At 43.0% G+C, this 21,131-nt stretch overlaps 1 protein-coding gene across 3 annotated transcripts in view; it reads right to left on the minus strand.

Annotated features, from left to right (window-relative positions):
* Positions 1-21,131, minus strand: part of jade2 (jade family PHD finger 2) — a 74,760-nt gene that overhangs the window by 43,391 nt on the left and 10,238 nt on the right. For 2 of the 3 annotated variants that reach the window (XM_042339868.1, XM_007901296.2), the window contains exon 5: positions 6,179-6,336. In XM_042339868.1, coding sequence (XP_042195802.1) covers positions 6,179-6,336 — 158 coding nt within the window. Of the gene's footprint in view, positions 1-6,178; positions 6,337-21,131 lie in introns of those variants that run through there. The other variant, XM_007901298.2, reaches the window with a different exon arrangement.

Below are 21,131 nucleotides of genomic sequence, written 5' to 3' on the forward strand. Positions count from 1 at the left end.
CTGACTCAAGAGGCTAGAGAGCTACCAACTGAACCAGGCTGACAAATTAAGTATTTTCCACTATCTATGCAAAATTTCCAAAATGTATGCAAGATTTTCAGATAAAAATTGTACAAAACTTATCGCCTGGATGAAGCACACCAACTACTGGACGCCCTGTTAGAATCATTCGCATATGTTTACCCACACACACTCACACACTCGAGCAGACACGCGAACACACACACCTACATGCACGCACTGTTTTACTTTTTGAAGAGGCAGAATACCTTGCTGGTAATTTTGCTAGTGCAGCAAATTAAAAAATGTACCTCTTTTGGGTCAATATTAGGTAGAATTTCGGCCTTCGAAAGGCATGTCCTGCCATTGTGAGGCATGGCACATAGACCAAGGCTCTGGTCAACTTATTTGAAGTTCAAAGCATCTGGAGGAAGCTATGTTTCTGAACCGCTTTTCAAATTTTTGCATTTGCTACAAAAAAATCACCTCATTAAATAATACAGAATGAGATGATTGGACACATCAGACATGATTAAGCAATTAAGGATGATATATGAGACTCTGCTGTGGGGGAATAAGCAATGGGGAAAGGGAACACTGACTCTAAATTACTGGTTAAGAATTCCGGTTTGCTGATATCTTCTTGGAGTTGTATCTTTAGGTGTTTAATTGAGAAGAAATTCTCTATATTCAGAGAAGCAAAATCTGAAGCTATAGAAGCAAGATATTACAGGCTCCAATGGGCAACAGGAATGGCAAATGATAGAACTGTCAACAATCACATCGGGAACTACAAATTGGTTGAGAATTCATGATGCACGTTGGGAGAGCTGGGTAGTGGGGCAGATCTACATCTGGTGAGCGACAAAATATCCCCCTAGAGGAGGCAATGTAAAGAAATGTCAGGGGGTATTTTCAGAGCTCAGTATTGAGCATGCCGGCAAACTCCCTACTGAGGTGACAACGCCCCCTTTAGCTCAAGCAGAAATGCACATTCTCAAATGCGACCACCATTTAATAGTAAGTAATGCACAACTAAATTGTCCGGGATGCAAAATTTCAGATAAACTATAACTGTAAAAATGCCACTGATCAAATTGAATCCGTGGTACATGGTGCTTGGTTTGGTTTATCAATCTGCCATCAAATCTAAATCAGTCCCGTAATTCAGGAAAAAGAAATGCCTTTTGCAAAATGGATGAATGTCCAGCAACATAAATATGAAGGCATAAAAGTGCCTAATATTCGGATTGGTGAGGCGTGAAATTGAGGAATACAGACTAGTAATGTGTTTACTACGTGCTTATATATACCTCCAGGATTAGGTGATCAGGGTACCTCCTTCCAAGAAGAGCATATGCATTCCATACCAGACATTTTCATGCATGTTTAGACCTCTCAGTAGCTTGGGCGGCTCTGGGATACCTACCCTGAGTGAGAGGCGCTGTGTAACTGCAAGTTGTTGTGGTGGTGGTGATCAGTTTCGGTACGCATCAGACACCCACTGACCAAAATAAATTTGTTTTCGCTGGAATTAATTGTGGGTTTTGGAGGAAAATTTAAACCACAAAAGCTTTCCACCCACCCCCTCTCCTCTTATCATAAACCTGTTGGTTTATGGTTTATAAAGTGATAAATAATAATAATAATCATAATCCTTGCATTTGATATTGGGTTGATCACGTCTTCGAGATGTTTCAAAGTGCTTCACAGGATATACTGTAAAGTGAATTGACTGTATATTTTGTGGGCGAAACGATCAATCATTGATAAACCATCAATGACAAATCCAGTCAGAAGGAAAAGGATTCGGAAGAAGTCAGGCGGAACTCAGCACGAGGTCTGAGTTCAGTTGGAAAACTGCAGATTCGAGAAATTAAATCCAATGATGAAGTAAGTCCTACAATGACATGACCTGTCTTTCCACTTCACCGCTCTGAATGCTTGTCAGCTGCTGCTTATATGTTTTTTCTGGCTGCCGTGTTCTATGCTCACTCTTTAAATGAAGCTACCTGGGTTGCCATATTTCCTCTCCTGCCACGGACTGTGGGTAATTGGTGCGAGTCGTGGGTCCACTGTTCCACGAGGTACTCTCCTCGGACTGATAGCTTTCTTTTTTTCACACAGGAACAAGGAGGTTAGTCGTGGCTGGTCCGTGTCTTTTGCTTGGCTAAAATGGAAAATGCCATTGGGCCGGTTTAAGCATTCAACGCTGTGGGAAAAATCTAGTGACAAGAGGAGAATAAATCCCCCCCCCCAAAAAGGTCAACCTTTGACTAAGCAGGACAAATGTATCATGGGCAGAAGGCAAGCCAAACTAAGTGGCTTCCCTTATCGGGTTATCTGGTCAGATGGAAAAGAAATAAACAATTACGTTAATGAGGACTATGGTCCTGAAAAGGATGACATACCCAGAGGTTTTAAGTCTCATTTGCTGGTTGCACCAGAATGTAAATCATTCGTTGTTCACTGAAACCCAACTTAAAAGTTTAGGCTGGATTCAACAATTTACCAGATTCTGGATGCTCTAAAAATCCTGTATAGAGTAAATCTACACCCAGGTGGAATTTCTCCCTAAATAACTGTCGCTACTCTTGCCAACAATTACCCCTGAAGTAACGGGTACCATACCAAATGGAAGAAATATTGATGCTTAGCTCAGTTGAGCTCCCCTACCATACGAGTTTTTCGTTTAACAGATGAACCATCCCTGTCACCTGAACAAAATGACCATTTTAGTGGCTTTCCTGGCCACTAAATATATAATTAATCCTGCACATTCTTTTTTTTCCCCCCCAATTTTCTCTCCTCATCTTCTGAAGGCAGTGACTCACGCTGGCATAATGGTTTCACGAGCACTTATATTCTCTCCAGCATCTTGCGCTCCCATTTTCAGGGCTTAAAGATATGATTTCAAAGGGAGCCATCATTTTGAACTCACAACTAGTAAACCACCACTGGATAAATACAGTTATGTGTTACTTTAACAGCTTGTAGGACATCGCAGCTTTTCCAATAGTTAGCACTAAGTGTGAACAATCAGCGTAATAGCTGTTCTGGATCTGATTTAATGCTCATATCTTTTCCTCCTCAAATCCACGATCTCTTGAACTAGATACTCCCTTAAGCCTCATTGGAATCCCAATGCAGTGACTCATAACTCCAACACAGGAATTCAAGGAAGCTCATAGCTAAACCCCGAGCCAAATCAGAGAGTTTCTGACTCCTTACACAGGAACTCACAAACTCTCAAAGTGAAACACAGCATTAGCAACGATAGCTACATAGCACTTTTCAGGTAGGGAGAACAACTCAAAATGCATTACAAACATTGAATGGGGACGTGGACTAGGGGGCCTGAGGGGGAAGATGCAGTCAAAGAGATGAGTCAAAGATGCAGTCAAAGAGAGATGCGTGGTGCATCAAGGACTTTGAGGCACTTGAAGGTAAAGATGAGGACCTTACCTGAGAGATAAGGAGCCAAAAGAATCAGGTGGCAGCGAACATCATAGATTTACAAACAATGTACTTCACAGAAACAAGCCACTCGGCCCAACAAGACCTTATCGGTGTTTATACTCCACACAAGTGTCCACCTATTCCTTACTCCCTCCCATACCCTTCTATTCCCTTCTCCCACATGTGAAGGTCTAGTTTCCTCTTGAATGCATCTGGACTATCCAATTCAACCACAGCTTCAAGGCAGCAAGTTTCACAATTTTATTACCCTCTGTATTAGCTAGTTTCTGCTAAATTCTCTTTTTACATCCCCTAGTCCCTGTCTTACCTGAAAGGGTGGTGAAAGCCAATTCGATAACAACTTTCCAGAGAGTAGATATTTAGGGAGGACAAGAGCCAGTACAGATGATGGGCCGAATTGCCTTCTTCTGTGCTGTATAATTCCATAATTCTATGGTACCTTCTGGGTGTAAAAACTGCCTCCTGATTTCACTTGCAAATGGCCTAGCTCTAATTTTAAGATTTAATTTAATTTTAATATTTACTTAAAACTAATTATTTAATTTAATTACATTTTAATTTTAAGAATCACTTCCAGGCGTCTAAAAAAAAAAAAGAATCTCTGCAGGTCAGTATGAGCACATCTGGTCACTGCAGGATTTAATGTTTGCAACAGCGCATTTTCAGTCCCTAAAAAGGAGAGTTTGAGAATTTTTCTGATTTTCTGACTCAATGAACAGGCATAAGGTAAACACGAGGGGCCCACAATTTCACCTAGTTCTCGCCTGAAAGTTCATTTCATCTTAAAATTGAAGATTAGACAGAATGATGGAAAACTCTTCAATTCAGGGTTAGTTTGGAAGCTGCTTTTACAGTTAGTCAAAGGTGGAATGTTTGTAAGACAATACAATATGAGGGCGATGTGATGGCTTCAATCTTCAAACAGGGCAGCTTGACTGGAGGTTCATAATACCCAACACTGTGATTCATAGTTTCCCAACGGTGATTCACTGCTCTTCAAGGAATTTCCTGACATGGGAATTCATGAAGTGTCATCAGAGTCCCAACACAGCGATTTACACAGCTTCACTGAGCCTCCCAACACAGTTAATCATAGCACTAAACTCCAACACACAGAGTACCTCATGTTGGCTCATCATTGCAACTCAAAATCTTCCCTCCGTAGTAGATAATTCATAGCCATCCTATAATTATAATTTCCAACAGAAAGCAATTCAGCATCTTGGGGTTCCCCATTATATTGATTCCCAGAACAATATCCCGCATGACGATGATTTGAGGACAGCCCATACACAGCCATCAGAGCTTCCCACTGCACTTGGCATGCAAGGAATCAATTAAAGAGGTTCCAACATTGTCACAGAGGTGCCAGTGTTCACTGAAGTGGTTTGGACATGAACCATTCAAGCAGGTTCCTCAATCCAAAAAAGCAAACCATTTGTAAATTTCTGGGACAGGGTTACAGATGGAATTCTATCTGGGAAATTGCTGCACTTTGGATACGCGTATGTTTTAGAGCTTCAGTTAAATCAAAACGCAGGCATGATATCATTTTTACTGGACAGAAATTCGAACAGCCACAATGACTGGTGATTGCATCTGTCCTATTTCATGTTTGCAGCAAGAAGTCAATAGTTCACAACTGTTTCCACGTCAGAATCCGTGGAGTTTCCTTTTGTAGATTTTTCTTACCTTTGTGTTTGAGGTCAGGAATGATTAAGTGCTGTCTGTGGTTGTTATCTTTGTGGTACCTTATGTCAATAAATGCACATCGAATTTTTACCTTCAGAAGACGTTTGCACAACGTAACTCCTGACCACAGAAAAACAATGCTTCCCTGCGGATGACGTATGCGTAAGGAGCATGTAATATGCGCATAGCAGTGTCCCACACACAGCCATGGAGTGAGTGACCAATTTTATTTGGTGGATTTGTGGGCCAAGAGAAACTCCCTTCTCTTTTAGAATAGCGCCATGTGATCTATTTAACGTCCTCCTGAATGGGCAGACAGGACCTCGGTTTAAAGTCTCATCCAAAGGACAGCACCTCCAACAGTGCAACACCCCCCCAGTGCTGCACTGGAGTTCAGCTTAGACTGTGTGATTTCAAGTCCTGACGTGGAGATTGAACCCACAACCTCACCTGCACATTGAGGTACATTCTAGTAATCGCACTGTGTGCTATGCGTGTATCACGTGTCTGCATCATTAACAAAATAACACCTGCATTAGTTGCTGTGAAGGTATACCTGTGGGGTTGTGCTTTAAAATGTTTTCCAGAATCCTCAACATCATCAGGTTTTTTCACGCTGATATCTTATCACTCAGGGTGGAATGTCATGAAAACACCCAGGGAACTAAATTTCCAGTGGTATTATTTCCAGTGAATCTGATTAACTTATTCGATAGAGTATGTATCATAGAATCAGAGAATCATAAAACGCTACAGCACAGAAGGAGGCCATTCGGCCTATCGTGCCTGTGCGGGCTCTTTGAAAAGAGCTATGCAATCAGTCCCTTCTTGCCCGCTCTTTCCCAATATCTTTTTTTCCTCTTCAGGTACTTCTCCAATTCCCTTTTGAAACTTGTTATTGAATGTGTTTCCACCACCTTTTGGGCAGGGCATTCTCTTTTGCATCGGAATATATTCATGTGGTTTTCCCAAATGTCATTGGTTACTGCAGGCTGCTATGACCTACCTTACCACTGGTTCAGGAATCGACTCGGAATTGGCAGGCACCTGAACCCCCTTCTCCCATTCCTGTCGCCAGGCATCAGCCAGTATGTAGTAATCGTCTGGGTTCAGCTGGTAGGACTCGGGGAGCTTCATGGCAGTGATCAGATCCGTTCGAAAAACCTTTTGGGGGGAGGAAAATAGATGAAAAGGTTGGCATTTATTATTCCCCTTAGGCATTCCCAAGCCATGTGCCATCTCACACTAAAACAAAGTGGCCCGAGCCATGTCCTTTGAGACAGAACGCCGAGAGGAAATTCTGTCTCATATTTCCTTGTGTACTCTCACTCACCAGGCTCCGTGACCCCATCAGCCCCACCCTCCCCTGACTCCCCATCCGCTAGAGGATCAAGTTCAAGATCCTCGTCCTCACCTTTAAGGCCCCTTCCTACCTCTCTGACCTGCTGACTTCCTACCAACCCGCCCGCTCCCTCAGTTCAGCGAGCTCCTGCCTGCTCCATGTCTCCCGCCCGACCTGCCCTACCATCGATGGCCGGGCTTTCAACCTCTCTGCCCCCACACTCTGGAACTCCATCCTATGGTCCCTTCGCCTCGCTTCCTCTCTCGTCTCCTTCAGGCCGGACTCAAGACCCTTCTCTTCGACCGTGCTTTCGGTCTCCCTCCCACCTCTCTGCTTTCGCTCACCCCTACCCCACCCCTCCCCCATGCTTGGGCCCCGACACCTGACTGTTCAGCGCTTTGTGACATCCTCCCGACGTGAAACGCTTTCCATAAATGTAATTTTGTTGTTGTTGTTGTTATTGTTGCTACTTCCTAAATGTGAAGTGTGGGTGATGGGTTGGGGGGGGTTGAGATAATTCTGTAGAATGGCCGTCAATGACTCACTGTGTTGGGAAATTGGTCGGGGGGGGGGGGAGCAAGGCAGAAGGATTGAGGGAGAGAGTTCCTGTATTTCAGGACGTAGTGGCTGTCAGCATGGCCGCCAATGGCGGAGCAGAAAGGACAAGAGACAGGCAGAAGGTTGGAGCAAAGAGGGAAGATAGAGGAGTGGGTGTAAGCAGGTTGGAGAGGTAGTGAGGTGCTGGGGCATGAAGTAATGTACTTGACTATGAGGATCTTGAAATCAATCTGTTCCGCAACAGGGAGCCAGTGGAGCCCGGCAATTTTTTTTGTCAACCGGGTGTCTGACACGTGCAGCAACCCATCACCTGTCTTAAGAGTACTTTAACCAAACTAAGAGTTCCATTCATCCCACTATAACATTTCTTGGAAATTCCTGGGATATTTATTGGAATGGAATGCACACACTTTCCCTGGAGGGACACATCCTGCTTTTTTTTTCATTCCGGAGAGTATCAGGCGCGAATTGGCAAAAGAACCAAAGCTTGGGGACTCTAGAGCGTGCTGGAGTCATTGAAAGCACTGTCTGGCAAGCATTCCAACTGCTCCGCAGCTAGGACCACCCTCCCCATTACGGCTTTGGCTTGTAACAATACAATACAAAATGACATTTATACAGCGCCTTTCACATCGGGAGGATGCCTCAAGGTGCTGGACAGTCAGGGATTTGGATCCGAGCTGGGGGTTGGGATCAGGAGGGTTGGAGAGCAGGGGAGGAGGATGGCTGAAGACGCAGTCGAAGAGGAGCATCTTGAGACGAGCCTTGAAGGAGGCAAGGGAGGGAAGAGTCTGGCCATCACGTCACACAATCACGATGAATTCAGATGAAGAAAGCTCTTCTCATCTGATGTCAAGCTGTTTTTTATATGCGTCCATTTCCTGGGCCTCGGCCTCCCTTCCCAGCAAACTGTTTCAGCCGTTAATACCCTCTGCGTAAACCCAAATTTGATCTACTGTCTTTGTGCATTTGTTCTACATTTACTTTTTCAATGCTATTTCAAGTACTATACACCTCTATAAGGTCCCGTTTTAGACAAGGGACAACTTTTATTTATATAGGGCCCTTCTTGCAGGGCTGGCCTCTCGAAGTGCTTATCTGTGGCAGAACTTGAAACTGAGCTGGAAATTTCTCTCAAGCCCAGTTTACATTCTCACACAGGACCTGACCTAACCCTGAAATGTGATCAGACCTGCTCCAGCTGCTGGGATTCCTGTTTGCCAAATTAATATTGTTTAAAATAATAATCCTTGCATTCGATATCGCGCCACATCACATCGTTGAGATGTCTCAAAGCACTTCACAGATTTTACTATAAGGTTGCGTGACTGTGTATTTGTAGCTGAGATCTCATGATACCACCTCAAAAAAGACAGAGGAGCGTCAATCTATTCAGTCCCTCTATTATCTGAATCTGAGTCTGTGATGATCAGATTCACATTCGGAGTACAGTCTGGTATCTGAGCCACGAGGGTTTTCAATCAATGATAGACTATTGTGTTCAATTCAAAGCTTAATTGAGAATTAAATATGATCCTATAGTGGCAAACCAAAAATTCACAAGGATCATCAGATTTCAGCAATTCGAGTGATTTGAACACCAGCAGAACACAATCCTCAGCGTTGTACAAATTCATTTGGACTAGGCCAACTCCGGAAGTCTGCTACTTGCTTGCTTGGACCCATTTGCAAACAGAGATCCTACTACTAATAATAATCCTTTCAGTTGATATAGCGCCTTATCACATCGTCAAGACATCTCACAACGTTTCACAGGATAGACTGTAAAACTAATTGACTGTTTATTTTGTGGGCTAAACAAGTGAGCCAACTTACGCAAGCAATGCCCCACAAATAGCCAACAACAACAACTTGCATTTATATAGCACCCCTCACGCAGGGGAGTGTCCCAGTGTGCTTGAAAGTGGCGGAGCACGATGCCGAGCCAGGGGGAGGGGGAGATGACTTCGATCTTGCTGACATTCAACTGGAGAAAGTTAACTCTCACCCAGGACTTGATGTCCATCAGTGATCCTGGTATCAAGGATGGAGGCAGAGAGGTAAGAGTTGGGTGTCATCCATATGCATGTGGTTTATCCTCGTTGCTCCCCAATGTGTATCTATCATTTATCCTTAGGACCTAGACCTCTGCTTGGTGTGTTTCTAGAACCACAAATTAGTTTGTACACCTCAATTTGCCCTTTGCTTTCTGTTTACTGCCCTCCACCCACCAGGCACATGAGTCACACATTCCCCACAGAGAAGACATTCAGTCCTGAATGTCTCACCAGTCTTGACAATAGCTCAATAACTTCTAGGTGGTAACACACCTTCCAACCTGTCTTTCCATCTTGTATGAAAGCAACATGAAGCAAATGGAAGTTTCTCTCAATGGCTCAGCTGGTAAATCTGTTACCCAGTGCGGAACTGTGCCGTGTAGCTCAGGAATGCCTGATCCCTGATTTGTGTTGAGTTGGCTGTTCTCAGCCAGGGTGATAGTGGGGGCATTGCATTTGATCCCATATCAGTGCCTAGCCTAGAGAAGAAGCAGAAATCAGCTGGGGTTTCCCCATTTCTCATCACTATCCGATAATTCCTGCTAGAAAGTGCAACATTCATTGATTCAACAGTGATGAATTGCCACAGCTCAATAAGCTGCCAAACTCGCTGAATGGAGAAGGTACGAAAAGTCTCGATTGCCATGAAAACAAGGAACAATATAAGTTGCCACCTTCAGGAAAAGAGGCAGAGGCATGAGGGAGAAAAGCAAATTGACTTGAATCATGCTGAATAAATGTTGAATTTCCATCATGTCTCTATTACTTTGCCAGGGACTTGCAGCACTGGTTTTCTAAGTGATAAATTTTACTGCAATGTAATTATGCCACTGAACCAAACCTAATTAATGCCCATGAACTGGGAAGGTACAGCCCCTCTCTTTAACATTACAACCGGCATATCACATAATGATTGCTTTTTATCCGCTGCAGAATACAAAAGGGTGAAGCGACAATTTTTCTTGATATTTCTTGTCATCTGGATAATTGGAAACCCCATGTAGAGCTAGTTTCTCAGCTACCAGCCTAATATTTCATAACACCTCTATGATTTTCAAAATTTTTTTTTTTGAGTTTTTTTTGTATCTGAATATATCCTCATTTTTGTCTCCTTGTCTCTGAGATCTTAGCTATAGCTTATATATGTGGATTTTAGATTTAGCGTAGTAGTTAGCGAGCTCGCCTGTGCAAGCGAGAGGACCCAGGTTCGAATCCCGGGCCGGCCGTAACCTTGGGCTTACTCCACACACCTCTGTTTGCCTAGCAGTAACTGGGAACCCGGTTGTTAGTGGATCGCTTTCCGGGGATAATAATCCCTTAAGAAAAATTGGTCACTCAATCCACGACACTGCTGTGTGCAATTGGCTGCTGCATTTCGCCCACAAAATATACAATCGATTCACTTCACAGTATATTCTGTGAAGCACTTTGAGACGTCTCAGCAATGTGATACGGTGCTATTATTATTATTATTATCTTGGTGGCTCTGGCAAATTTAATTCCCTCCAATTGTTAAAGGGAAATATCTGTAAACTGACTGGTGTCTCTCAATTTCAAACTGGAGGTTAGAGATGGGCTGAAAGCAGACAATGTTGTAAAACTCCTATGAAATGTGACAATAAAATTGCACTTCAGTCCCACCTACATGATAATACAGAATGTGTTAAACACAGAATGTAAAAGAGCTAGGAGTGTTAATTCATATTGGGTAACACAGAACTAATTGTGTGTTGCAGAGGTTACCACAGGCAATGATAGGTTTGCAGAGGATCATACTTCCAGTTGCTAAAATATCTAAAAAGTGTCTTGAGGGGAGAGTGGGATCAAGGAGACATATCTCTTTAAGATTAAAATTTTAAATTCATTTTACAATATATTCTGTGAAGCATTTTGAGAAGTCTCAACAACCTAATAAGGCGCTATATCAAATGCAAGTATTATTATTATCAGCAATCAGAGTACTCCCGTGACTCCTCAATGCGAAACGAAGATGTAGAAATGCTGTGAGTCCAAATTTGTATAAAATGATTACTTACTTCCAGGGGTAGTTAATGCAATTTGATTCCTGTTTGGTCACTATGAAATACAGAACCAGCACAGAGCCAGCTCTGTCAATGATGGTGACGTCACCTGAATCCCTGGCTGATAAGACAATTTCAATTTCTTACAGATATGAAGATACCTTACAGATATCTTACAGATATGAAGATGATTAATCATTCAACTTTTGAAACTACATCCACCATTCCACCAACCTCAAATGCAAGCAATATCGATGGTTGGTCATGATACGTTTTGTTCAGGTGATGAAAGAGGTGATCAGGAGTTTGGGCTTCAGTTACTGAAACTCCTTGAACTCTTTGTCTTGTACATTCTAAGCTCTATAAGGGTGTTATATAAATGCAAGTTGTTGTTGTTGAAAGGATTATTTATTACTATTTATGTATTATCTCACCTAGCCATACTCTACACATCTCTCTTCCCTTCTCTTTCACGCATGCATCAAGGTTTCTCTTGAATGCATTAATGCTATTTGCTTCAACCACAGGTTCCTGCAGTGAGTTCCACATGTCACTACCTTCTGCGTGAAGTGTTCCCCTTAAGTTCCCTATTAGATTTACCACTTATAGTTAATGCTCTCGTATTGGACTCCGGGACGCTGCCCCGGGTGAAGGGCGCTATATAAATGCAAGTTGTTGTTGTTATTGAAAACAGAGAAGGGAGTTTCTCCCAATATCCTCAAACAAAATTTGTCATTCATTCCACGGCATTTTTTGGGACACTGCTGTGAGCAAACAATGCTACATTTGACCACAAGATACACAGTCACTCCAATTCACAGAGTATCCTGTGAAGGGCTTTCAGACGTCTCGACGAGGTGACACGGCACTGTATCAAAATAAGGATTAACATTATTGTTATTATAAATATCTTAGAAAACAGCAAAACAAGGAATATATAAAATAAAATGATTTTCAAGTCAGACGTGGTGCTGAGTCAACCCTGCCAGGGTGACTCACCGCTTCAGGTTGCACAAATTTTGCTTTCAGCAAAATTACCAGCAGGGAATATTTTACGGAATGAGTCAGTTCCAAACAAATTACTCCAGAATGAAGGCCTGCGTCTCTTGGGTGAGTCAGATGATTTTCTTGGAAAGTGTGTGTGTGGGGCGGTGGGGGGGAGGGGGGGGGGGTTGGGAAAGGGGGTAGGAGAGGGACAGGGAGGTAAAGAAAGAGGATATGTGAGTTTCACAATTGTGGTTTGTGGATTGAACTGTTAAAATGTTGGGGGAACCACGAAATTAGCTTTGACCACTGCATTTAGAGATGCGAGCGGCCAAAATAACCACATCTGTAAGGTTACACCTCCAAGATCTCATTGATGAGCTAGACCATCAACAATGCTGCTGATCTATTATACTTTGCTAGTTCAAATCACCAGGAACAAAAGAACAAGAAGATATACTTTTAGAGTCGTGAAGGACAATTTCAGGACAGGAACTATTTATCTAGAGGATAATTAAAGACTGGAGCATAATGCCAGGAAGGGTTGAAGCCTTCCTGATGGGGTGATGGGAAGACAGGAGGGTAGGTATTCTGTAACGATGATAATAATAATAATCCTTGCATTTGATATAGCACCTTATCATGTCGTTGAGACGTCTCAAAGTGCTTCACAGAATATGCGGTAAAGTGAATTGATTGTATATTTTGTGGGCGAATCGCGGCAGCCCATTACGCACAGCAGTGTCCCACAAACAGTCGTGAACTGAGTGACCAAATTGTTATTTTATTTAGCTATGGCTTTTGAAGGGATTATTACCCCTGGATAAGATCAAGTGAGACGAAGGAGCTTCTTCATCCAAACCAAGCATATGATCTTTGCGATCTATTGAGTAAGTATTTCCATTACAGGCAAATTAGCTTGTGAGCATTCCTGGAGAAATTTCCCTCTGATTGGAAGCACTTGCTTACTGTGAGCCACAGGCTGAATTGTGCTCACCCTTAAAAAGCCTACGCATTGAGCTGAAATAATAATAATAATCCTTGCATTTGATGTAGCGCCTTTTCACATCTTCCGAGACGTTTCAAAGCGCTTCACAGAATATACTGTAAAGTGAATTGACTGCATATTTTGTGGGCAAAACGCAGCAGCCAATTGCGCACAGCAGCGTCCCACAAACAGTCGTGGATTGAAGTGACCAAATTATTATTTTTTTTGGTGACGTACCAACTTTCAGGACATTAACTTTATCTGTTTGTTTAAAGGGAGGGAGGGAAGGAGGGAGGAAGGGAGCGGTAGTTTTAAAACATTTAGAAGAAATAATCAACGTCAATGTACCAACTTTGCTCATGTCTCATGTCTACACTCCACTTTACAATTTTGTAACCTACAAACCACAGTAAATAAAGATATTTGTCTGGGATGAGCACAGAATGCTGCATAAGACCTGCTGCATCAGGCAGAACATGCGCTGTTGTGAAAACAGACTAAATGTTGATGTTTGGAGTGTTGCTTCTTAGCAACATCCATTACCCCTCATTACGATGAAACATAAATGACCTCCTAATCAATTGATGTCACGCAAACTGCTTTTCAGAAAAAAAACTATTAGATATAATAATTAACGGCAACTATAATGTTTACAGACCGGACGAGGGAAAAAAATTGAGTGTTTATCTTCAATGAAGGGAAATAAATTATTCTGCTGCGGTGATATTGCATAAATTTCCCGTCACTCTCTTTGAACACGTAATTAGTTGGACATTATGGATACACATTGGAAAAGGCATGTACCTCAGGGAAATGCAAAAGACTTTGATTACTTGTGCTGAAAAGGAGGTTGATGTATTAGAATGGGTTTAAAGAAGACTCTATTCATTGCAATTGTATAAGATTTGAATGGACCAAATCTCTTCTCATTCACTCTTGCTTTGAAGGAATCCGATGGACCAACAAATCTTTTTCCCATTTAGTCTCTTGATCCATCTCTCAGCCAAAGCAAACAATTCCTACACATTGCAGGGGAGTGGTAGAGAAAAAGTGTTAAAGAGTTCTGACAATGCAGCACACACACCCAGCACTGCACTGGAGTATCAAGCGGTATGGTACGAGCTCAATGTCTTGACGTGAGGTTTGAACACACAATCTTCTGACTCAGAAGGGAGAGTGTTACCAAGTGAGCCAGGCTGACGGGCAAATCTGTTTACCTAGCAGTAAGTAGGAACCCGGTTGTTAGTCGATTGGCGGATCACTTTTCCGGGTGTAATAATCCCTTCAAAAATATAAAATAATAATGATAATTTGATCACTCAATCCCTGACATATTTGCAGGACACTGCCGTGCGCAATTGGCTGCCGTGTTTCACCCACAAATTATACAGTCACTTCGCTTTACAGTATATTCCGTGAAGTGCTTTGAGGCGCTATACCAAAGCAAGATTATTATAGTATTATTATATAATTATCTTTTTCTTATGAGTGACATCGCCAGTTCATAATTATTGAGGAAAGGCTAATGGGTCTGCAGTTGTCAGATGTGACTCTATCTACTTTCTATGAATTTGGGAATCACATTTGCTTGAGTCTATTGCAACCTTCTCATTGATGATTGATTCCTTTATAATATGTCTGTACTTCACAAATCTCCCACTTGTCTCTCTCGGTATCCTTGGACGCTATTCGCCTGCCACCTGAATTTATTGGTTTGAGTTGATCTGGAACCTCAGCCAACGTCAAGTTCTTGGAGCTCAACCAATATCTGCTGGATGATGGGATTTTTAGTTTCGTTCCCAGTAAAAAAAATCAAGAAAATAAGAGTTTGATATGTTCACACTCTCAGGAAACTCTTCCAAATTCCCTTCATGTTGCTCTCTGGCCTCTTTTCTTTTCAAAACTCATCTTACCCTTTGACCACGTCTTTGGCCATTCCCCTCCCCCACACACATCCCTCTTAGCTCGGGCTTCCACTCGGTCTTAAGCCCTCCGGGACGCTATCCTGCGTGAAGGGCGCTATATAAATGCAAGTTGTCATTGTTGTTGTCTTTGTAAAGCTCTTTGAGAGTTCACCGCCAACATCCTCACTTGCACAAAACTTTGCACATCCATCACCCCAGTCCACCGTCTGTCTCCTTTGCAGATCGATTTCAAGGTCTTCACCCTCACCTGCAAGTTCATCCACTCCCTGGCACTCCCTTACTCTCTGTTCTTCTCCTACTCTACTCCTCCACCCACTCCCTCCACTCAGATAACTCAGGCTTTCTATGCTTCCCCCAGCATCATCTGGCTTCCATCGGTGCCCGAGCTTTCAGTTGCTCTGTCCCTATAGCACCCTATCTCTTTCTGTCTTTAAGACTTGCCTCAAATCCCATTTCTTTTAACGCACCAAAGACCCATCCCTCTTCCCTCTCAGGCTTGCTTGGCATCCAAGCCCTTCCCTGTGAAGCTCTCTGAGGTGCTACTTACGTGAAGTCTGCTATATAAATGCATTGTTGTGCATGAAGGTGCTATATAAGTGCAAATTGTTGACGTTGATTAGAAATATCAGTCTTTATCTCCTGTCCTCGAATTATCATGGGGCACACGGAGTGGTGTTCAAGATCTCTTCCAGCTTTTCATGACTTAGCACCAAGGAATTTTACTGGGACTTTGCCAGCCAGCATGAAGTCACAAATACAACTACAACACCAGCCCTTATGGTAAGAAAAATATCATGAAGGTATCAAAGTGCAAATATATCGCAATGTAACCCTCAACCATTACCTGCACTATTTAATGCAGGATCTGCCATTGTGGTAATCTCTGCAATGCAAACATACACAATTTCCCAGAAGGGGTTCCAAAAACTCAAACAATTTCTGGTGCTGAGAGCTCAATGAATTGAGCCACTGCATATTTTAAGTGTGACACATTGGGTTAGTTTTCTTCTGAGAAATCGCATCTAGGCTAGCAGATAAAGACAATTATTGTTCTTGGTCCACGCAACTGGATCCAGTTTACTTCTCCAAAATTCACGACTTTTTTTTTTACACACACACACACACGAGTGTTTTCGAGAACCATGTAATTCGAATGCATGCCGTACTGCGTCCTAGCAAAAGAGGTCAGGAACAGTGCACACTCCACAGGTATTCATTGCAACGAAGAAATCCGAGATGGGTGTGGTAGCACGCTCGTCTTGAACACATCGCCAAATGACTTCCCTCGGAGGAATTAGCAAAGCGTTATCAACGGAGCAGTGGAGTCGGTCAAAGGAGCAGGCCGCTATCAGAATCCTCCGCCTAATTATTGTCAGGAGCAGAGCGTTGATAAATGTAACCTGCGAGGAGCAAGCAGACTGATCTGCTGTGCACACAGAAAATGAATGCAGCTGCTCCCAGCTCGGGAGATGTTTTGCACAGTGAGTCACCGCTGGCATTTGAAACACCTCCAAAACAACCTTATTCATTTAAAGGCTCTTAACGTGGCCTTTACCTTACCTCTGGCACTGCAACTGAGCAATGCCGACTTCAGGCCGTGGCCCCCGCAAAATCCTTTAAACCGGGACACCCGGACGTCACTGTAGTAAGCAACGTTACAATGGAAACTTGGGGGTGATGGATAACCAAACAATAAACTTGTGCTTCCTAAGTGATTCTAACCCCAACTGCAGCATTTTCCACTTTGTTTTGTATTTAAACTACACTGATAACCCCTTGGTTAATTCTCTTACACCATCACCCACACATTTAGGATGTTAACGTTTTCATTCATTGGAAGGGGCAATCTAATAACCCCCAATGATACATCCCCTCTAATAGTACATAATCCACATTCAGCCTCTACTCCCCAAAACTCTGGAACTCTCTCCCTCAATCCCTCCGCCTTGCTCCCTCCCTCCCACCTTCAAATCCCGCCTAAAGACCTTCCTTTTTGATTGTGCTTACGGTCACCTCCCCCCTCCCTCTCCCCACCCCACCCCCAGCTCGGCATCAGACTCCGCCACAGTTAAGCACTCCGGCATGCTACCACAAGTGAAAGGGGCTACATAAACACAAGTTGTTGCTGTTGTAATCCACGGGTGTACATTTATTTCAAGCTGCTCCACCTTACCATTAAAATTATGAAAAATAGCAAAGTTAACCTTTTGGAGAAGACGATTTTTGATAAATATATACACGGAACAGTGAACCCACCTAACACTCCGATGCACATCATAAGGCCTGTGGATTCAAGCCCCACATGAGAACTTTGAGCTCATATTCTCGGCCGCCATTCAAATGCAGTGCTGGGGGTGCATTGCATTGTCAGAGGCGCCATCTTTCAGATGGGGTATTAAATTGAGGGCCCATCTGTCTGTTCAGGAGGACATTAAAGGTTTCCTGGCATATTCGAAAAGAGAAGTGGAGTTTCTCTAGGTATAATAGCCAACAATGTTCCAGATAAAAAATTGGCCAGTTAATTTTTGGCTGTCTGTAGAACATTGCTGTGCCCAAATTGCTGCCACGTTCCCCTACCATATACACAGTTAGTACACTTTACAGTAAAGCTCTTTGCAGAAGGCATTATGTAAACATGCATCATTATCTCAGACTGAATCTTTGCCAGTGATATGTTTGCTATTTTCCCAACTCTACTCTTTCTCATTTATGCCTGCATTATCCACACGTACAAGCAACAGAAAGTACCTATCTTCGGAACCTAGGAACAGGTACTATTTAGCTGCTTGACCCTGTTCAGCCATGTTATTATATCAAAAAAGATCTTTTAAATCCCATTTTTTCCAGTCTTTTCTCGTTACTCTTTAATACTCTTACTTTCCAAGCACCTCACAACAGTAGCTCCCTTCTAGATATTCCACTCGATTTTGCATAGAAACGACTTACTGGGGCAATGCATAGAGGGTGGGTCAACAACCCGATTTAAAATAGTTGTTAAAAGAAACAGGGGAGGTGAGAAGAAACGTTTTCGCACAGCGAGTTGTTCGGATCTGGAATGCCTTGCCTGAAAGGGTGGTGGAAAATGATTCGATAACAACTTTTAAGAGAGAAGTAGATAATTATTCGGGAGGACAAGTTTGCAGGGCTATGGGGAGAGAGCGGGAGAATGGGATTGATTGTAGTGTTGGTTCGTGCACAATGCAAAATGGGGACAGACTCTGTAGCTCAGTGGTTAGAGCACTCGCTTTGCAAGCGAGAGACCGGAGTTCAATCCCAGGCAGAGGGCGAAACCTTGGGCAAGTTTCCTTACTCCACACAGAGCCTAATAATATTCCCTCCAAAACCAAAAACAATAATAAATTGGTCATTTTCAATCTACGACTGTTTGTGGGACATTGCTGTGCGCAATCGGCTGCCGCGTTCGCCCACAAATATACAGTCAATTCACTTTACAGTGTGTTCTGTGAAGCGCTTTGGGAACGTCCTCCCGACGTGAAAAGCGCTATATCAAATGCAAGGATTATTATTATTATTATTATATTCACTGCGGATGAGAGTAGATGGCCTCTTTACTTCTCGAGTGCCAGTAGTTCTAATAAGGGCCGATTTCTACGCAATCCAAGGGCAGGACTGTGTGGTTGGCTCCCAGCTTTGCAGCTTCTTCTCCTGTCACTGCTGCGCAAGTGCCTCTAAATGTGGCTTTGGCTCTGCCCAAAGCAACAAGGCAGATTGTGATTTTCAGCTACCAAACCCCAACCCCCTGTTTACCCCCCAGTTCGTCTCTCAGACAGTTCTAAAGCACCTTGAGGCATGCTCCATACATGAAAGGCACTGTATAAGTGCAAACTGTTGCTCCTGTTATATGCTGGAGAGAGTTTATGGAGGAGTGATGCTGGGACATGTGGAATTATGAACAGAGACTCCAAAATTTTGGATTCTTTGGAACTCCATCCCACAATCCCTTCGATTGACTCCCTTCCTTGTCACCTTCAAAGCACGTCTCAAGACCCTCCTCTTCGACCGCTCAGTCGGCCACCCTCCTACTCCTACCCTCTCTGCCGTTCGCCCACCCTGATCCCAACCCCCACCCCCTCCACTCGGGTCCAAATCCCTGACTGTCCATTGCCTTGGGACATCCTCCCGACGTGAAAGGTGCTGTGTAAATGTAATTTGTTGTTGTTGTTGTTGGACATCTACCAGCCCTATCAGCCAAACATTCGCTGACTGGTAGAGGAAAGCCAAGCTGATACTCTGTACACCGTCTCAGCAGAGGGAGTGCTGCATGTTGCGGTGAGTTGCCCACTTGCTCACATTCGCAACCAGAAATAATGTGCAGAGCAGCGATACAATGCTTTCCCCCAGCTCATCCTCTCCTTTTGCGAACACTGCATGGTGCAGAGTCATTGTGCTCGTCTATCTCCACTCCCTTGATGTACATTACACATCCACAAAGTGGCTCGTTCCAAATACTGTTGATAAGTAGTTCTCGACTTGTGATTTTGTCACTTTGCTACTGTTTGTTTGGCAACTGCGGCACATTGTGTCTGTTTCACTTCTCTTTTTTCAGTCTTTCCGAACTATGTATATGCTACTAATAATATTATACAATAACAATGTATTAATAACAATATAATAATAATATTATGATAATTTGTATACACTGTACATAGTCCGAAAAGACTGAAAAAAAGAGAAGTGGACTCTTCCTATGGAAGTTCAGGATAAACACCCTCGCTGAGTAGTTATTCAAACAAAATGTAAATGATTCCCAGATTTGTTTCTCTCAGCAAAATTTTGCATACATCAGTGTTTATCTGACAACGTCAAATGATGCACAGGATGTGCTCCGAACAAAAGCTGTCAGTTTCCTGACAACCTCTCGCACTCCTCGACTTGAATACTTATCCCTAAAATCACAGTTAAGCCTGTTTGACTTTAGCCAACGAGCAGATTCCGGCCTATATGATGGTACCACGCAAATAACAAATAGGCTCTTTTCATGTTGAGGCCTGTTAGCTTTTGAAATCTCCGGTGATGGGTCTTTGGCAGGACGTGAATTGGTCTCGGGCCAAGGTTTCGAATAGTTTGGTGAAAATCTCTTTCATTCTCATCGAACTTGGTCCGCTTAATCCTTCAGAAAAGTGAAGCAAAGTGGTCTCAAAGTGGAATTATCACGGTTCCTTGGGCAGCAAGCAACATCAACCTCGTCCCAGTGATCATTCCTCATCTCATGCATGTGCCTAACAAGTGAATTTCAGCCGCTCACTCTACCGTGAAGGGGACTCACTGCTCGGCCTGTTCCTGTCCTCCACCCGTACCCACACCCTCACCGATTACCATAGAGATTGAGAAAAACAGGGAGGGAGAAATCAGCAAGCCAAATTACACGTAAACTCCAATTTCGTCTGCTTGCATCACCGCGCTAAAGGTTTTACCGTTCAAAAACAGAGGTAGGAAAAGCTGAAACAAGGTCAGGTTGAATCTCCAAACAACAGGTGTCTCTTTCTTACATTACATCAAACTCCCTTCACACAGCAATTACTCTGCTGCTAGTTGGAATTTGCCAACTTGACCGACGCTGCATAATTACTACACTGCTGCACTAAGCAGAATGTCGCTAAGCAGAGTGCATGTGCTTTGCGGAACATAGGTGATGGCACTGGTAACCTGTTGATCCAAACAGCCATTTTCTTCCATGGATCTTTTATAACGGTCTGATTCTACGGACCGAAAAAACACCAGGTCATAACCAGGGTCACCATATACTCCCATCAGTGCGGCAATCACACATTTACATTTCGCCCACAAAAGGCACACTCAATTCACTTTACAGTATAATAAAAAACAATAATAATAAACTTTGCATTTGATATAGCATCTTATCACGTCTTCCGGGCCTTTCAAAGCACTTCACAGCAAAAACTGTAAAGTGAATTAACTATATTTTGTGGGCAAAGTGTATTCTGTGAAAAGCTTTGAGAGGTGATAAGATGATATATCAAATGCAAGGAGTATTATTATTATTTACCCTAAAACCTATTAACACTTGTTAATAAACAATGCAGTTATGGATTTCAACAGTTC

This window comes from Callorhinchus milii, unplaced genomic scaffold, assembly GCF_018977255.1.
Source record: "Callorhinchus milii isolate IMCB2004 unplaced genomic scaffold, IMCB_Cmil_1.0 Scaffold13, whole genome shotgun sequence".
NCBI lineage: Eukaryota > Metazoa > Chordata > Chondrichthyes > Chimaeriformes > Callorhinchidae > Callorhinchus > Callorhinchus milii.